Genomic DNA, 17,674 nt, shown 5'->3' on the forward strand with positions numbered 1-17,674 from the left:
CACAACTGCCCGTTTGCTATGGGTGGACCCTTGCATGCACTGCCAAAATGCAGAGAAAAGCTTGATTCAAGGACTATATAATTAAGTTAATAATGGCGGCTGACACTTCTGTAGTACTTTAGTCCTTATGAAAGGGGTTTTCTCACCCTGCAAGATAGGTAGTAGCCTGAGTGCCTCCATTTGACAGATGAGGAAACTGAGACCCAGAGGCACGATGTGACTAATCTATAGTTACAAGGAAGGGATAGAGCCAGAACAAGAATCCAGATTATTATTTGTTCACGGGGCATTGGATTTAAAGCTGGAAGAGGGAGAGAGGTATATCCAGAATTACCATTTAAAAACAAAAAAGAATCAATAAAATTTATTTTAAAAAAACAGCTAATTGCCTGATTAGGATCATAGATTTGGAGATGGAAGGGATGTTAGAGATCATATAATTAAACCTTCACTTCTCTCGCTCGAGGCTACACAGGAACTAAGAAATAGTCAAGATTGGAACCCAAATTCTGTGACTGCAAACTCAGCCCTCGTTCCACCCCTCCAGTTCTCCTTCACTGGATGGATTCAAGCAGAGGATGGACCGGTGTTTAATAGTTGTTTCTTGATTAATTTGACTGTTTCAGGGATACTGAAGAGTTTATTCCTGGGTTATTGGGGTCAGACTGCATGACCTTGAAAGTTCTTCTCCACTGACATTCTGGGGTTCTTTTAATTCTTAAAAAAAATAGGGAAACTTTTATTTACTCAATAAAAAAGAACACGATGTTCAAGAATAGGCCTTTCAAAAATAATGAATGTCAGATCAAGCTTTCCTTTGCCTTTTTCCAGGGCCTGTCTGCCCATCTGTGTGTGGGCTGTCTCATGCACACGGGCTGTAACTCACCCATCTTTTTGGCAAGTGGGAAGGGAATTACTGGATGTACTCGGTAGCACGACCACAGAGATCCCGTTTGGGCTCTGTAGTCAGAGATCAAAGGCTTTTTTTCTCAGCATACAGTAATTGTTTAATAAATGCTCAGTGAGAGGCGACTTGGCTGACGGTACAGGGATCGACCTTCCCAAGCACCTTCCAGAGTCATCTGAGCCCACGACTGACTGAGGGTGGAATGGGGAGAAGGCGGGGAGACAGATGGATGAGGGTGGGCGAGACAAGGAGGAGAGGGCCTGCCATCCTGGCGGAGGCTACATCTGGAGCTGGTGCCACATGGCAATCTGCCGGCGGGGGTTCTTGAGCATCTCTTCCCAGTGGCTGCGCTGGGTGCCGGAGGAGTGCAGGCCCAGGCTGCAGCGGCCGAGCACGTGGCTCTGGCCAGCCTCGTCCTGGCCCAGCATCTCTAGCTCCACGCTGGAAGCCCGCAGGAGGTCGTCGGGTACCTCGAACATAATCATCTCATTCCACACGGGATTCAGCTTGTGTTTGGCCCGCTTGGTCTGCTTCTTCTTGAGTTTCAGGGCCTGATGCTTCAAGGTCACCTTGACGGAGACATCTGCAAAGGAGGGGGCATAAAAGTGGAGGGGAAGATGAGAGACACAAACAGGTAAGTTTCAACACTGCTCTAGAGAAGAACCATGATGCCCCCCAAAATTTCCTGGGGCCTCAGCTTAGACAACAGTCAGGGAAGGAGACAGAATGGAACTAGTCATAACATCCTAGAATTTGGAATCTGGGAAAAACCTGATTCAGCCTCCTATTTTATACAGTTGAAGAGCATAATCTGGACCAAGGAAGCCAACCTCTCACCTCATACATCCCTGCCTCTCCATCCCTTTATTCCTGGGAACAATGGCACAGAGGTTCTCTTAGTGGGATTTTAAGTCGTTCCCTTTTGGGGATTATAGATTTCAAGCTGGTGGTAAGAGCTTGGACATGGCAGAGGAACTTGCTTTTAATTCCTGCTGCTGAGAAAGGCTGAGACCAGTGCTTGAGCTCAGGAGTCTGAGCTATCACAGACTAAATTGGGCGTCCATCAAGAAGATGAGGAGCTCCTGGGATCAGGAAGGCTCCCTGAGGTGTGGAAAACCAGCCCAGGTCTGAGAGCTACCCAGTCACAAATCAGATTCTGCCAAGTGAAGGGGAGAGTTTCCAACATGGCACTGTGAGAATTAGAGATGATAGGGGATAGACTTGGAGGTGATCTAATTCAGCTCCTTCTTTTTACGGAACTGAGGCCCAGGAAGTGAAGTGACTTCATGTCAATAAATGGGTTCATAACCATTTATGAAGCACTTAAGATGTGCCAGGTACTGTGCTAAGCACTTGTCCAAGGTCACACAGATAGTAAGTGTTTGAGGTGGGCTTTGAATCCTGAATCAGCAGCTTTTCCTCTGTATCAAAAGGAGAAGAAAGAGCTGAGGATGGGGATGGGGAGAAGAGAGATGGCTTCCTGGAGAAGGCAGCCTTCCAAGTGCAGATGGGAGCTGGGAATAGCCAGCACTCAGCCTCCTCTCACTTGTATTCAATGTCCTTCCAAATCCATTGAGATGATGCGTCTCCTGGCTGACTAGCTGGCTGGATCCCTCTCATCTGTTTTCTTGTTCTTTGAAAAAGACTTTTTCAGACGTTCACCTTGGCTCTGCAGTCTAACTTTAAAGCTACAAGAGATCTGAGAGATCTTCTTCTCCTTCGTTTAATAGCAAGGGAAACAAAGCCTGAGATAAGCAATGACTTCGCCAGTCATGACCTCAGATCATGGTCATCTATTCCAACACCTCATTTTACAGGTGAGGAAACTGAATTTTAGTAGCCCTCCTAAGGTCACCCAGAGAGTAAGTATCAGAGATGGGATTTGAACCCAACTCCTCTAAGCCCAGAACCAGTTCTCATTCCACTATTCTGCGCGCTTCTTAGACTTCAAACCAACCTCTTCAAGCTCCAAACTTCCCACTGTTCCACATTGCATACCCAACCCAAGGCAAAGTGACCTCCCTTACATTGCTGCCTCCCTCCCTCCCTCCCTTCCTTCCTTCCTTCCTCCCTTCCTTCCTTCCTTCCTCCCTCCCTTCCTTCCTTCCTTCCTTTCTCCCTTCCTCCCTTCCTTCTTCCTTCTCCCTCCCTCCCTCCCTTCCTCCCTTCCTTCCTTCCTTCCTTCCTCCCTCCCTTCCTTCCTTCCTTCCTTTCTTCCTTCCTTCCTTCCTTCCTTTTTCCCTTCCTTCCTTCCTTCCTTCCTTCCTTCCTTCCTTCCTTCCTTCCTTCCTTCCTTCCTTCCTTCCTTCCTTCCTTCTCCCTCCCTTCCTCCCTTCCTTTTTCCTTCCTTCCTCTCTTCCTCCCTTCCTTCCTTCCTCCCTTCCTCCCTTCCTTCCTTCCTCCCTCCCTTCCTCCCCTCCTTCCTTTTTCCCTTCCTCCCTCTCTTCCTTTCTCCCTCCCCAAGGGAGAAAAGGTTCTGGGCACACTGCCAGAAGCTTCTCCCAGAATTTTAAGACCATGCCCAATATAGGAATTCATACTATTCAAAGTTGGAGGAGACCTTAGGACCATCTAGTCTAACTGTCTTATATCCCAGGTAAAGAAACTGAGACCCAGACAGAGGAAGGGGCTTGACCAAGATCACAAAAGGCAAAGTTTCAATCCCAGATTCTCCTAAAACCAAATGTAATACATTTCCCATTATGCTCCATTTTCGTATATAATCTAACAGCCAAAGCCAGTTTTAGTGAACTCAGGGTTATGGAAGCTAATGGGAGAGTAATTACAACTCAATGTTTATTAGTATAATTATCACCCTCGGGTGGTTAGTGCTTCCTTTTGATAATGGTATTTGAGAGACAAATAAGTGCTGTAAGAGAACTACCTGAGTGAGCTGTAAAAAATCCAGCAAAGGGACAGCTGGGTGGTGCAGTGGATAGAGCACTACCCCTGAAGTCAGGAGGACTTGAGTCCAAATCTGGTCTCAGACACTTAATACTTCCTAGCTGTGTGACCCTGGACAAGTCACTTAACCTCAATTGCTTCAGTGGGAAAAAAAATCCAGTAAATCCAATAAACAAGTATTAAGCATCTACTCTGTGCCAGGCACTATGTTAGGAGCTGGAAATACTTTTTATTAATAAGAAACACAGTCCTTGCCCTCAAGGATCTACTGGAAAAAGACAGGAGAGATCTCCATTTTATAGCTAAAAAAGCTCCCACAAATCTAAGACAGTCCCTGAAAGATGTCATGGAAAGGTTGTCAATCTTGGAATCATGGGACAAGACTTCTTGTCTCAGGCTTTTCAGGTGATCGCTCCCCTCCAGAGTACAGGTTCTTCCTAACAATTAGAACTATTGCAAAGGGGCTGCCTCTGGAGGTGGAGGGCTGTCCCTCAAGGGATATTTTCAAGCAAAGGCTGAATATGTCCTCATTGTGGACGCTGGGGAGCTCATTCTTGACAACACGTTGGACCAGGCGGCTGCTGCCATCCCTTCCCACTCTGAGGTTGTATTGTTCTCTGATTCTCCATTCTGGGAGCCCAGTGGGGCTCAGGGACAATGACCGAGAGATTCCCATCCTCTTGGGATGGCTTAGTGGGAAAGTCTATAAGTTGGGAGACAGGAAAGAGATTCGACTGGGCTCTGTTATTTGTTAGCTGTGAACTGGATCTGTCACTATTCCCTGGGTCTCAGTTTTCTCTTCTGTAAAATGAGGGAATAGAAATGAATGGCTCCTGAGGCCATTCCAGCGCTCATTTCTAAGATTCTGTTCCTTCTGGCTCACATCATCAGCCATGAGCCCATACTAGTCCCAAGGGAAGATGATTCCTCTCAGAGATTCTGGGATCCCTGACACTGATAAAGAAAGTCGCAGGGTTCTGAGTCCTGAAAGGTGGCCATTTGGGTGGGCACTCTGGGTAAGCTGGTCCCTATAACAAGCAGATTCTCCCTGCCTCAGGCCCCACCAACTAGCCCCCACACACACACACACCTTCTGCCATTGCATAAACTCAGCTGGTCTAAAGGTGGAGAACTGGCAAATTCTGAAGAGAAGGAAGAGTGGAACTAGACAAAGATTGTGTCCCTGGTGTAGTGTCCAGATGGCTGAACTTGGGATCAAGAAGATATTAATGCAAATGCTCTCAGGAATAATTCCTAGGTAAGTCACAGCATCACTCTGTGCCTCAGTTTCCCCACAAGTAAAATGGAAATAATAATAATAGCATCTATCTCCTAGGTTTGTTGTGAGGATCAAAAGGGCTTAAACACGCAAACACACATATATGTATATAAAGAATCTTACCAACTTGAAAGCTTTGCTAAATGGCAATTGTTGTTGTTATTATTATTATTAGCCAATGAGTGGGTGTGTATATGGTGGCAGGGAAACCAGTATATTCTTATAGATGAAGTTATAGAAATGGCTACAGTTTGAAGGAATCAGGACTAGAAAAGCTATCTAGACAATAAGAATACAGTACATAGAATAGGCAGCTGAACTCAGAACCAATGCAGTGACCAACCCTGACTCCAGAGATCACAGGACTAGGATGCTAGATATGGTACAGGAGGATAGACCCACTGCGAGGTCATTCGATCTGACAGACTTGTTTGTTTTTGACAGGGAAGGATTGTGGGATACGGAAAGGAAAGGGCTCTTGGTGAAGAAATGAAAGACAATTCTAAATCTAAAAAAACATGTTTTTTAACATGGTTTATGAATGTATGCAAAGCAATCTACAAGAGGGTAATGTTCTGTGTGTCTGTGTGAGTGGATGAGTGTGTGTGTATGTGTGTGTATGCAAGGACAGATGTGTATATGTATACTCATGTATGCGTGTGTAGGTGTATATATGTGACCAGTGCATGTCTACATATATGTGTGCAAGTATATGTATATAGGTATTGTGTAGCAAGCGTATATGTGTGTTATGTGTGTGTTTGTATATATATATATATATAATACACACATACATATGTAGCCAGTGTGCATGCATCCATACATATGTGCAAGTATATGTATATAGATATTGTGTAGCAAGTGTATATGTGTTATATATATATATATAAATACACATAATCATATGTAGCCAGTGTGCATGCATCCATACATATGTGCAAGTATATGTATACAGGTATTTTGTAGCAATAATACAGTGTGTCACATGTATATGTGTAAGCATACATGTCCATCTCTACATATGTAGACAATTTGTATGTATACATGCATATGTGCAAGTACATGGATGCATATATTGTATAGCAAGTATATATATGTGTGTGTCATGTATTATATAAGTTTGATACATATGTATACATGTGTTCAAGTATATATCTGTACATGTATAACATATGTGTGCGGCGAGTGTGTATGTGTGTACATCTTCAAAGCCAAGTCTTCTGATCCGAAATCCTGCTGTGCCACATGCCTGCTCCTTCATGTTCTCTTCAGCCAGGTCCCCCGGGGCTTGAGTAAAGGCCCTTCCCATTGCTCCCAGGGCTTCCCTACTCACCCTTCCCCAGGACCTCTTTGGATTGGTTAGAATGCAGATTCTTCGCCTTGATCAGGACTACGAGGAGTCGGTTGGCTGCCGGGAGGTAACTGATGGAGAGAAGGACTTCGCCAGAGCCAGTGGCCAGGGCCTGGGAAGGGAAGAGGACATCCACATAAATAGGTCGATTCTGAGCCGGCTTCAGTCTGAATGAAGTAGGGTCGGCATCAATCACAGCATCAACCACCTATTATGAAGTCTGGTGAACAATCAAGAAATCTTACAACCATGGCAACAGAAGCTCATCAATTTTCTATCCAGATCATCAAATCAGCAGAAAGAGCATCAGGTCTAGACTCAAAATCTAGCTGGTGTGTGTGTGTGTGTGTGTGTGTGTGTGTGTGTGTGTGTGTGTGTGTGTGTGTATGTGAGAGAGAGAGAGAGAGAGAGAGAGAGAGAGAGAGAGAGAGAGAGAGAGAGAGAGAGAGAGACACCTTAGACACATGACATCTCTCAATCATATGATCCTATTTCCTTATCTGCAAAACGAGAGGAGTGAGTTAGGTCATTTTTCTTTCTGCCTTCAAGTTTTCAAAACTGTTAGGTAAAAATTAAGAAGCAACTTGATCAGAGGAATAAGAAAAGAGTCAAAATTCAAACTATGGTAAAGCAAGCGTTTATTAAGCACTTACTACAAGCACACTGTATATATGTATGTATGTAGGTATGTGTATTAAGACTGGGGATACTGTGGGAGTATATATGGAAAAAAAAAAGAGAATCAATGAAATAAATAGAAAGTCATTAAATACAAGGGAATTAAGAAGACAGGACATTAGCAGTTGAGGGCATCACTTCCAGTGAAAGGTTACGCCTGAACATTATTTTAGAGGCAGGCTTTCCTTTGTGAAAAAGGGAGTGAGGTTCATTTGGTTGGATCATAGAGTGTAAGCCAATGGGCTAGAAAGATAGGTTAGGGCCAGGTTGTGAAGGGTCTTAAAAGTTAAATAGAGGAATTTCTTTTTAAAATATTTATTTATTTTATTACTTTATTCTCAGTAATATTTTAATAGCTTTATTTTTTATTTTAAAATATTTTATTTTATTAATAAATACATTTTAAATTATTAATCATTAATATTAATTTTAATTAATCGATTAAATAATTAAATTGATAAATATGAATAATAATTCTTATTTTAAATAACCTTTTAATAAATAATATTGAATATTTATTAAATGTAGAAATGCATATTATCTAGAGGAAAGAGGGTATGACATAAGCAGGGGTATGACTTGGTGAATCTGTGCTTAAGAAAAATCACTCAGTGATATCGAAGATTGAGTGGGGTAATGATAGAAGGCAGGGAGACCAAGCAGGAGGCTTGTTTATAATCCAGGCCACCAGTGATGAAGGCGGCAGCTGCATGAGGGAGAAAGAGCTGGGTATATGTTAAGGACCATGGCTACGTGAAGGGACAGGTCAATTCTCCCAGAACCTCCCCAGCTGTGGATCATAACATCTGAAGGAGTTGCTGGACAGCCTTTGCTGACACAGGTGTTGCTTGTGGACTGGGAATGACATAAATTGAAGGCAGAGGGAAGAGGAGAGAGGTCAGAGGCAACAGCCTCTAAGAAGAGAGGTCAGAGAATAGCAACTGCCTCTCAATCTCCTGGTATTATCCTCCTCCTCCTCTCACATGAAGAGATCCATACTACAGGTCTGAGTTAGACCTCCAGCAGCCACTGGCAGGGGATTCCCGTATCACAACAGCTACAAGAGGTAGAGGGACAGAAACAGATTGGCTGCGTGGGATGAGGGAACAGGAAGAGCTGAGTGTATAGAACAAGGATATGAACCTACTTGGAAGAATGGTGATACTTCAGCAGAAAAAGGCAAGTTTGGAAGAGGAGAAGGCTTAGCTATAAGGGGAGCTCTTTACACCTGTGGAGTGTGAAGTATTTCCAGAAAACCCCACTTCGGATGTGGGGCTGAAGTCAGAAGAGAGACTCCTCACTCTAAAGTCCCTGTGCTCCTTCCACCATATGATGCCTCAGCTGGTCCATGGGAGGAAGAGAGAGGAGAAAGATAGAAATACAGGTAATGGGGAAAGCTTGAACAAGTTGTAGTATATAATTGTAGGTAATTATATAAGCATATAATTGTATATAATATAATGTAATATACAATATAATATGTATATAATATATAATTGTATATAAGAATATGATAGAATATTATATAGAATATTATTTATATATACCATTATATATAATATGTAATATGCATAAGAAATGATGAGCTCAATGATCTTAGAAAAAATATGGAAAAACTTGCATGAAATAATAAAAAGGGAAAAGAGCAAAAACAAGAGAACACTGTATACAGTAACAGCACTATTTTCTAAAGAATGACTTTGAGTGACCAAGGTATTGTAGTTATTATAAATATTCAAATTAACCATAAAGGACAAATGAAGGAAGATGTTCTCTGCATCCACACTTGCATGAAATAATGAAGAGGGAAATGAGCAGAAACGAGAACACTGTCTGTAGAAACAGCAATATTATTTTAAGAATGACTTTAAACAAGTCTATAATAAACACCCAAATCAACCATAAAGGACATAAGGAAGATGCTATCGGCATGCTGAAAAAGAACTGATAAATAGATGTATAGAATAATTTTCCATATACATTTACCTATTTGTGGTAACCATCTCTAATGAAGGGGAGGGAAGGAAAAAGAAATTTACATGATAATTGTCTTGTATATTTGAAAGGAATAGCAAGTTGTGCATAGTAGGTTTGCACTTTCATGTACAGTCTTTTTTTAAATTGTACTAAATTGTTTTAATCCATATAAATAAAAATTTAAAAAAGAAAGACAGATAATGCAATCAAGTCATTTCTATCAAGCAGGGGCTAATGTGTTGTCCAGGAGATGGATATGCAGGGAGGCAATCAGGATTAAGAGACTTGTTTTGAGTCACACAGCTAGTAAGTGTCTGAAGCCAAATTTGAACTCAGGGCCTCCTGACTCCAGAGCCGTGCCCTTATTTTTCCATGTGAGTCATTTCAAAGAAAACCCTGGAGCTGCCCCACAGGCTATGGACTCCAGAGGAACTGATCAACCTCCTCATTCTCAGCAGCAACTTCCTCTCCAATCCATGGCAGATGGAGAGTTGAGCTCTCTTCCCTTCGCTCTCTCCTGACCTATTATTCCTGGGTAGGGTGAGGGCAAGCTTTTCGCTGGGGCCCAACTACCCCCAGCAGATGTCAGGCCATGAATGGGAGCAGGAGCAAACAAGGCCCTAATGACAAAACGTGTGGTGAGTGGGTGATGGTCAACAGAGCCTCCTGATGTGTCACTTCAGGAGGGACTGTGGGAAATGGTGTGCTTCCGGAAGTAGAAAAAGCTCTGCTTTCTTTAGTTCTTTCTGGGTCACCAGCAGCTCTCTCCCAAACAGTTCTTCCAGGTAGGTTAATCTCAGGGCTCAGAGAGGGAGGTGACGTCCAAAGTCAGAGCTGGTGAGTCAGAGCTGGGACGCAGCCCTAACTGCTCTTTCTCCACTTTCCTTTCCAAAAAGCAATGCTGTCTAATTATAACCTGGTGGATAGAAGAAAAGACTTAGAGGCAGGAGTTAGAGATCAGTTTCTACCTCTGAAAGTCACATCCCCTCTTGGACTTCAATTTCCTCATCTGTAGAATGGGATAACACATCTAGCACCTCAAACACTAGGAAATCATGACCATCAGGGGATACAATCTTAGAAAAATTATTTTGCTATCTATAGAAGTGTCAACCCTACACAAATACGGGGTGGCCACCCTGTATAACAATAGCAATAATAATAATAATTGATATAGTGCTTAAAGATCTACAAAGTGCTTTACAAATCTTTTCTCACTGGATCCTCAGAACAAACCTGGAAGGCAGATGCTATTTATTACTATTATTATTGTTATCATTATCATCATTTTTAAGATAAGAAAACAAAAAACAAAGATCATATGACCTGTCCAAGGTCATATGGCTAGTGAACGTCTGATGTAGGATTCAAATCCAGGTCTTCCTTTCGGCACATGCTTCACGTACTCCAATGCACCACTGAGTAGCTGAGGAAATATTGTGGGATAGAGAATGGAAACTGGTTCTGTATTTCCCTAAGAAATGGACCTCCCTGGTGAGGAAGCCCTCAGTATCACTACTTAGATTTTTGGAACTTGGACAAATGCAAGGATAAGCCACGATGCTGGGGGCTGCAGCAGAAGCACCCTGCCACAGAAGTGATGCACCATGAAATACACATGATTCAACGTGCCCCATGTGGGAAATTGGATTTTTAGACTATGCATATTTGTTGTAAGAGCCAGGTGACCAGGAAGAAGGCCTAGATTTGAGAAATGCAGTGGAGTCTGGCCATTATTTAAGAGATTAGGGGGCAGCTAGGTGGATAGAGTACCAGCCCTGAAGACCAGAGTTCAAATTTGACCTCAGATACATGACACTTGCTAGATGTGTGACTCTGGGTAAGTCACTTAACTCCGATTGCTTTACCAAAAGAAAGAGTTTAAAACTTAAATTTGGGAGATAGCATACAATAATAAAATATTAGTATTATTTTATAGCACTTTTATGTATGTATTATGTATACTTATTTAAGTACTTGTTAATTTCCCCCGTTAGAATGTAAGCTCCTTGAGGGCAGGAACTGAATTTTCTTTTCTTTTCCTCAACTACTTGTGCATAGTAAATACTTAACAAATGCTTATTGTTTGATTCATTGTACAGATATCTAAAACTTAATCTATTTTAGTGCAATCCTAGGTTAGGAATGAGAGGGCATCAGTTCAAATTCTCATTCTATGTCTAAATACCTGTGTGACCTGTGGCAAATCTTTTACTTAGACCTCAGTTTCCTCATCTGTAAAATGAGAAGGGGCAAAATGAGGTCCTTTCCAACTCCAAATCCTATAATCATAACATCAGTACCAAAAGGAAATTTGGAAGTCAATCATTTTACAGATAAGGAAACTGAGTCTCAGAGAGGGCAGGTTATTGGTACTGAGTCACACAACTATTTAATGGCTGGACTGAAAGTTGAGGAAAAACATAAATTCTGATCCTTAACAGCTCTTTGAGGGCAGGGACTATTTTTGATTTTCCTTTCCTCAATTCTTTGTACAGTGTCTAGGTATATAGTAAGTACTTAATAAATGCTTATTGAATGAGCGGATATCTAAAACTTGAAATAACCTATTTTAGTACAATCTTAGATTGGGAATGAAAGGGCATCAATCTAAATCCTCACTCTGTCTAAATACCTGTGTGACCTGTGGCAAATCTTTCACTTAGACCTCAGTTTCCTCATCTGTAAAATGAGAAGGGGTAAAATGAGGTCCCTTCCAACTCCAAATCTTATAATCATAACATCAGTACCAAAAGGAAATTTGGAAGTGAATTATTTTACAAATGAGGAAACTGAGTCCCAGAGAAGGCAGGTTATTGGTACTGAGTCACACAACTAGTAAGTGGCTGGATTGAGACTCGAAAGAAACACGAGTTCTGATCCCAACGGCCCCTTGCTGTTTGTTTGTCACACCTGCCTGACCCATTCTCCATCAGAGGATTTGCTGACTAAAATAACTCCTCTCCCTTTTCATTGTTTCCCAGCCTTTTTCTCTCTCCTTCTCCCTCGCCTCCTGTTCTCAATGAATGATTCAAGCTGTGTATTTCGGCAGCACACAGCTCTCCAGGGTCCCTGGTGACGCAAACCTGACTCTTTGCTGAGCATCTTCCGGTAGAATTAGGGCACAGTTTTCACCTACCACTACTCCTGCTCTTAACTCCTTCCTGCCCGGATTCAGCATCTTGCAGATTGGCCATTGTTTTCATGATACCTGCAGAGCATGACTCAATCAGGGAATAAGTGACTTAACAGCCAGCCTTAACCCTGCCTTCCTGCTCAGAGATCATGCTAGGAGCCTTGTGGTTCCAGTCTGGATCAGAAACTTGAAAGGGGTCTTACCAGCCATCTAGGCCTGCTCCCTGTTCTGGGAAGCTTCCTTCTCTTATGTACTCCGTGAGGGTTTTTTGGCTGCCACATTAAGGACATTTGTGTGTATGTATGCTGAATAATAATGATGACAATAACTGATGACTCCATTGTGTTTTTAAGATTTGAAAAGAACTTCACATATGTTAGGCGATTTAATTTGGGAAAGATAATTATAGAACCCAGAGTAGCAGAGATAGAAAGGGCCTAGAATGTAGAACATAGAATGGCAGAACTGGAAGAGAGTTCCAAATGCTCTCTCTTATATAAAGTGAAAAGCAGAAGGATCATTAAAGATAATCTAACCATAAGTTTGGAGCTGCAAGGGACTTCGGAGATCATGGAATTGAACTTCTTCATTTTATAGGTGAGGCAACCGAGACTCAGGGAAGTCAAGGTTCTTGACCAAAGTCACACAGCTAGTTAGCATCAGAGACAAGATTTGAATCCAGATATTCAGATGGTAAAGCCAGCAGTCTTTCCATTGACCCATCTTGCCTGTACATTTTATTTATTTTACGCATGAGGTCCCAGTGGCAGCTGGAGGAGGAAGGGGTGTAGCAGACAGAGTACCCGGCCAGGAGTCAGAAAGACCCATCTCCCTGAATTCAAATCCAGCTCAGATACTTAGTGGCTGTGTGACCCTGGGAAAGCCATTTCACTCTGTTTCCTCTGTTTTGCCTCAGTTTCCTCATGTAGAAAATGAGCAGAGAAGGTCAGACATGACCGAAAAGCAACAATAATAATAAGCAATAAAAAACAACAATAAAAAGCAACAATAAGGTCCGTTGAGGATGATCTTTGTTCCTGGGTCAGAAATAAGGCTTCCTATGGGCAGAACTGGAAGAAAGCCCCTAATACTGGAGGGAATTTTAGAACACAAAAAAAGAAAGTCAGAAGTAGAAGGATCTTTAAGGATCACTCAAAGAACCATCTTCTCCCACATGAGATAAGGAGAGGGAAAGACTGGCGCTGGTACCATAGAAAGAGGATTTAAGGAATTATTCTGGCTCTGAGACTCAGGCCGAGCCCTTTCAATGCCTCTCACCATATTTTCACATTTCCTCCAACCCCAAACTTTGGTGAGATTGGTACTCCATTTCCTCGGCAGCTAATCCCTCCCCCCAACTCTGCCAGATATCAGCGCTGCGGGCAACTAGAAAAGTCTCAAAAGCCATAACTGAGGAACATTTCCATCTCCAGGCATGGCTTGCTTATTAACTTAACAAGCAAAACTGTAGGTCCACCACCCCAGCCCTGCTGTCAATGATTGTCCAGAAAATCTGAGTGAAAAAGGTTATTACATGGCAGGCTTCAGCTCTGAAGTCAATCTGTGGTCCCAGCTTCCTGCAAACTTGATAGACTTTCTAAGATCAATTCTTCATAGTTAAAAGGGAAAGAGGGAATTATAAAAGCTCAAGCAATGGGCAAGGTGGGAAGCATAAGTGCCTAGTTCTCTCATGAAATTCAGTCATCTATTTGAGGGAGGCATCGGCCATAAAAGTAAATGTGGGAGAAAATATTGACTGGTGGTTGGAAACTTTTTCATTTGAAAGTTCAAATTGGCAGAGCAACTAGATAGTGCAGTGGATAGAGTGCCGGCCCTGAATTCAGGAGGACCTGAGTTCAAATCTGGTCTTAGACACTTAATACTTCCTAGCTGGGTGACCTGGGGCAAGTCACTTAACCCCAATTGCCTCAGAAAAAAAATGGAAGACTTTAGGAGTCTGGAAGGGGCCTTAGAGCACTGACTGTCAAAGCTACAGAATTCTGTGTTTGTATTCAGAAAGTGTGAGTTCAAATCTTGTTTCTTTTTTTTTTTTTTTTTTTTTTTTTTTTTGGAGGCTGGGGTTAAGTGACTTGCCCAGGGTCACACAGCTAGGAAGTGTTAAGTGTCTGAGACCAAATTTGAACTCAGGTCCTCCTGAATTCAAGGCTGGTGCTCTATCCACTGCGCCCCCTAGCTGCCCCTCAAATCTTGTTTCTGATGCTTCCTACTTGTGTGACCCCAACTGAACCTCAGTTTCCTCATATGTAACAACATAGAATTGAACTAGATGATATTGATTCCATCTCTAAAAATTATAATCCTATGACTTTATGAACTTTTGGAGCTTTTCCTAGAAAAGTTTTTTTTCCTTAAAAAAAAAAAAAAAAAAAAGCTAAGGTATTTATCCAGCCAATACTGAATCAGAGCTATCCAGAGGCATGGGGTGTTAGGGTAAAAAACAGTAATAGCATTAACACTTCCTATCTGTGTGACTCTGGGTAAGTCAACTGTGGGTAAGTCATTTTACCCCAACTGCCTCAGCAAAAAAAAAATCCAGTAATAGCAGCAGCAATATTTGGTCTTAGAATAATAATACATAAACTATCTGGGTGATCTGGAAGAAGCTGTTCAGCCTCTCCAACACTCTGTTTTACTTATCTCTACTTTGATTCTTCAAGGCTCTCTGAAGCTGTGATCCATGATCGTACTCTGTGTATGTCCTCCCTGCATTCGTGCATATTGGAACCTCTCTGTAAGACCTGCCAGCGATTGTGTAGGGCTGGCATGCCCTTGAAGAACCCAAGGTCTCCTCCATGCCATGAAGAACCTTGGTAGGTATTCCCCGTCTATAACATGGTGATATTAATTCTTGTACTATCCACCTCAGAGGGTCTTGTGAAGAAAGCCTCTCGAAAATATTAAAAGCGCCATATCAATGTGAACTTTTACTAACTACTAATTCTGGAGTCTGAAGATATGGGTTCAAATCCTGTTTATGACATGTACTGTCTTATAGCATCGTGGCTCTGGGTTTGGAAAGGAGCTCAAAGGTCATCTAGTCCAACTCATTTTATAAAAAAGGAAACTGAGACCTAGAGAAATTGGAAAGTCACTTAACCTCCATGGTTAAGTTTTCAGATTCTTTGTCTATAAAATAAAAGAACTGGACTAAATCCATGAATCCATCTACAAACATGTAGTAAAAGTGCTAATCAAGGTTCTAAGCACAAAGATACAAAAACAAAGAACATAATAATCTTTACTCTCACAAAGCTTACAGTGTAACAAAGAAAAAGAGTGCGGTTTCTAAATATGTACAGACTATATACAAAAGAAATACAAGGTAATCTGGGGAGAGCAGGTACTAGCAACAGCCAGGAGAGGGAGGAGTTGGCAATGAGCTGAAAGGAAGCTGGAGGAAAACCAAGGATTCCAAGAGATGGTGTGAGTAGGAAGCATGTAGGTAGCATGGGGGGGAAAATAGTACAAAGGTGTGGAGATGGGAGATGGATCATGGTGTGGGCAAAACATCAGAAAGTTGTTTGGCTAGACCATGGAGGGTAGAGAAGAAAGGTGGAAAGTGTAAAAAAATATAAAGGTAAGAGGAAGCCAAGTTGTAGAAAGCTTTAAATAGTAGGCAAAGGGGGTAATAGGGAGCCATTGCAGTTTTCTGAGGAAGGGGATGACATGGTCCTTTCAGAAAATTACTTTGTCAGCTCTGTAGGAGGTGAGTTGGAATACAGGAAGATTAAAAAGGAAACTATTGGGGCATCTAGGTGGCATAGTGGATAGAGCACCAGCCCTGAATTCAGGAGGATCCGAGTTAAAATTTGGTCTCAGACACTTAACACTTCCTAGCTGTGTGACCCTGGGCAAGTCACTTAACCCCAGCCTCAGGGGAAGAAAAAAAAAAGGAAACTATTGCAATAGTACAGGTAAGACATGATGAGCGACTAAATGGAGTGACAACTGTGTGAGTAGGGAGAAGAGAGTGTATGAGACAGAAATGGATATGGGGGGTAATATTTGGGGGATGGTTGGAGAATAAAGGGAGTGCCAATGAGGAGGATGTTGTAGTGAGGAAGCTGGATGACCAGAAGGATACCCTTGGCAGAAGTAAGAATATTTGAAAGAAGGATGGGTTGGAGGGGAAATCCTGAGTTCTGTTTTAGATAGTCTGAAATGTCTACAGGGCATCTCATTTGAAGTGTCCTTTAAGTGGAGAGGGAAGAACTGGAGCCAAGGATATACACAGTACCTCTGGATCTAGGACAGATCTTGGAGGTATCGGGAAACAAGATGATAATTGAGTCTATGGTAGCTGGTGAAATAGTAAATTCTGAAGAAATGGGGGCTCAGAAGAGATTCTTATGGTTCAGGGGTGTGATGACCCCCCTGATACCTTAGAATCAGTTAGAGTCAGGATAAGCAAAAATCTTTATTCTTGGTTTTTAGCGGTAGATATGAAGAGAGTGGACACATAGGATCTCTGTGACCTCACCTCCTCGTCTCTCTCACAGAAGTGACCCTGACTAGTCTCCCTGCACCTCCTCGTCCCTCCCACAATTCTCTGTATACATCAAATGATTGGGCCAGCACAGGATCGTGGGAAAGGGCCATTTTCCAAGCATATTCTTATAGAGTATTGTCCAATCGGTAATTAGCCTCAAGTGCTCGATTGTCCGACCCCAGTGCATTGACTCAAGAGTTTCATACTCCTTTACACAGGGGTATGATGTGGGTGATAAGCCAGCAAATGGTGCTGAAAGACAGTCACAGACCTGGAGCACAGAGTGTCCAGCAGGAGGCAGGATTAACAGTGTCAGACACTAAAGGATGAGATCTGAGAAAAAGCCAGGAAATGAAGCACTCATTGGGTACTTGGGAGAATGTAATTTTCAATGGGGTGATGAGTTGTAGAATCACTTTGCAAAAAGTTAAGAGAGGGGCAAGTAGATGGTGCAATGAACAGAACACTGGCCCTAGAAAAAGCAGCAGGACTTGAGTTCAAATACAGTCTTGCCAAAAAAAAAAAAAAAAAAAAAAAAAAAAGAGGAAGCAGAAATTTTAAGTGAAAGTAACTTTCCCAAGGATTTTGGCTGAAAGATATGTAATTTTAGGTTGAGTGGAGATGGTGGAGTCTTAGGAAATAATGATAGTGGCAGGAAGGGATAGTTGATGGGGAGGGATATAAATTAGAAAGAGAAGACATGATAGCTGGACAATCTGTTGGAGAATAGAGGATTGATGGGGACCAAGGGCAGCTAGGTGTTGCCATAGTGCACAGAGCACTGGGTTCGAGCTCTAGAAGACTCATTTTCCTAAATTCAAATCCAGCCTCAGACAGTGGTTATGTGACCCTACTCAAATCATTGAACTGTTTTTGCCTCAGTTTCTCCATCTGTAAAATGAGCTGGTAAAAGAAACGGCAAACCACTTCAG

General features: G+C 42.2%; 1 protein-coding gene across 1 annotated transcript in view; it reads right to left on the minus strand.

Moving 5' to 3' along the window:
- Positions 1–336: 336 nt before the first annotated feature.
- Positions 337–17,674, minus strand: part of SYT13 (synaptotagmin 13) — a 51,820-nt gene continuing 34,482 nt past the window's right edge. Inside the window, exons 5-6 of the mRNA XM_074276126.1 lie at positions 6,424–6,553; positions 337–1,490 (exon numbers count right to left, since the gene is read on the minus strand). Of these exons, the coding sequence (XP_074132227.1) occupies positions 1,186–1,490; positions 6,424–6,553 (435 nt within the window). The 3' untranslated portion in view covers positions 337–1,185. The remainder of the gene's footprint in view (positions 1,491–6,423; positions 6,554–17,674) is intronic.

Source organism: Sminthopsis crassicaudata, chromosome 6 (genome assembly GCF_048593235.1).
Source record: "Sminthopsis crassicaudata isolate SCR6 chromosome 6, ASM4859323v1, whole genome shotgun sequence".
Taxonomy (NCBI): Eukaryota; Metazoa; Chordata; class Mammalia; order Dasyuromorphia; family Dasyuridae; genus Sminthopsis; species Sminthopsis crassicaudata.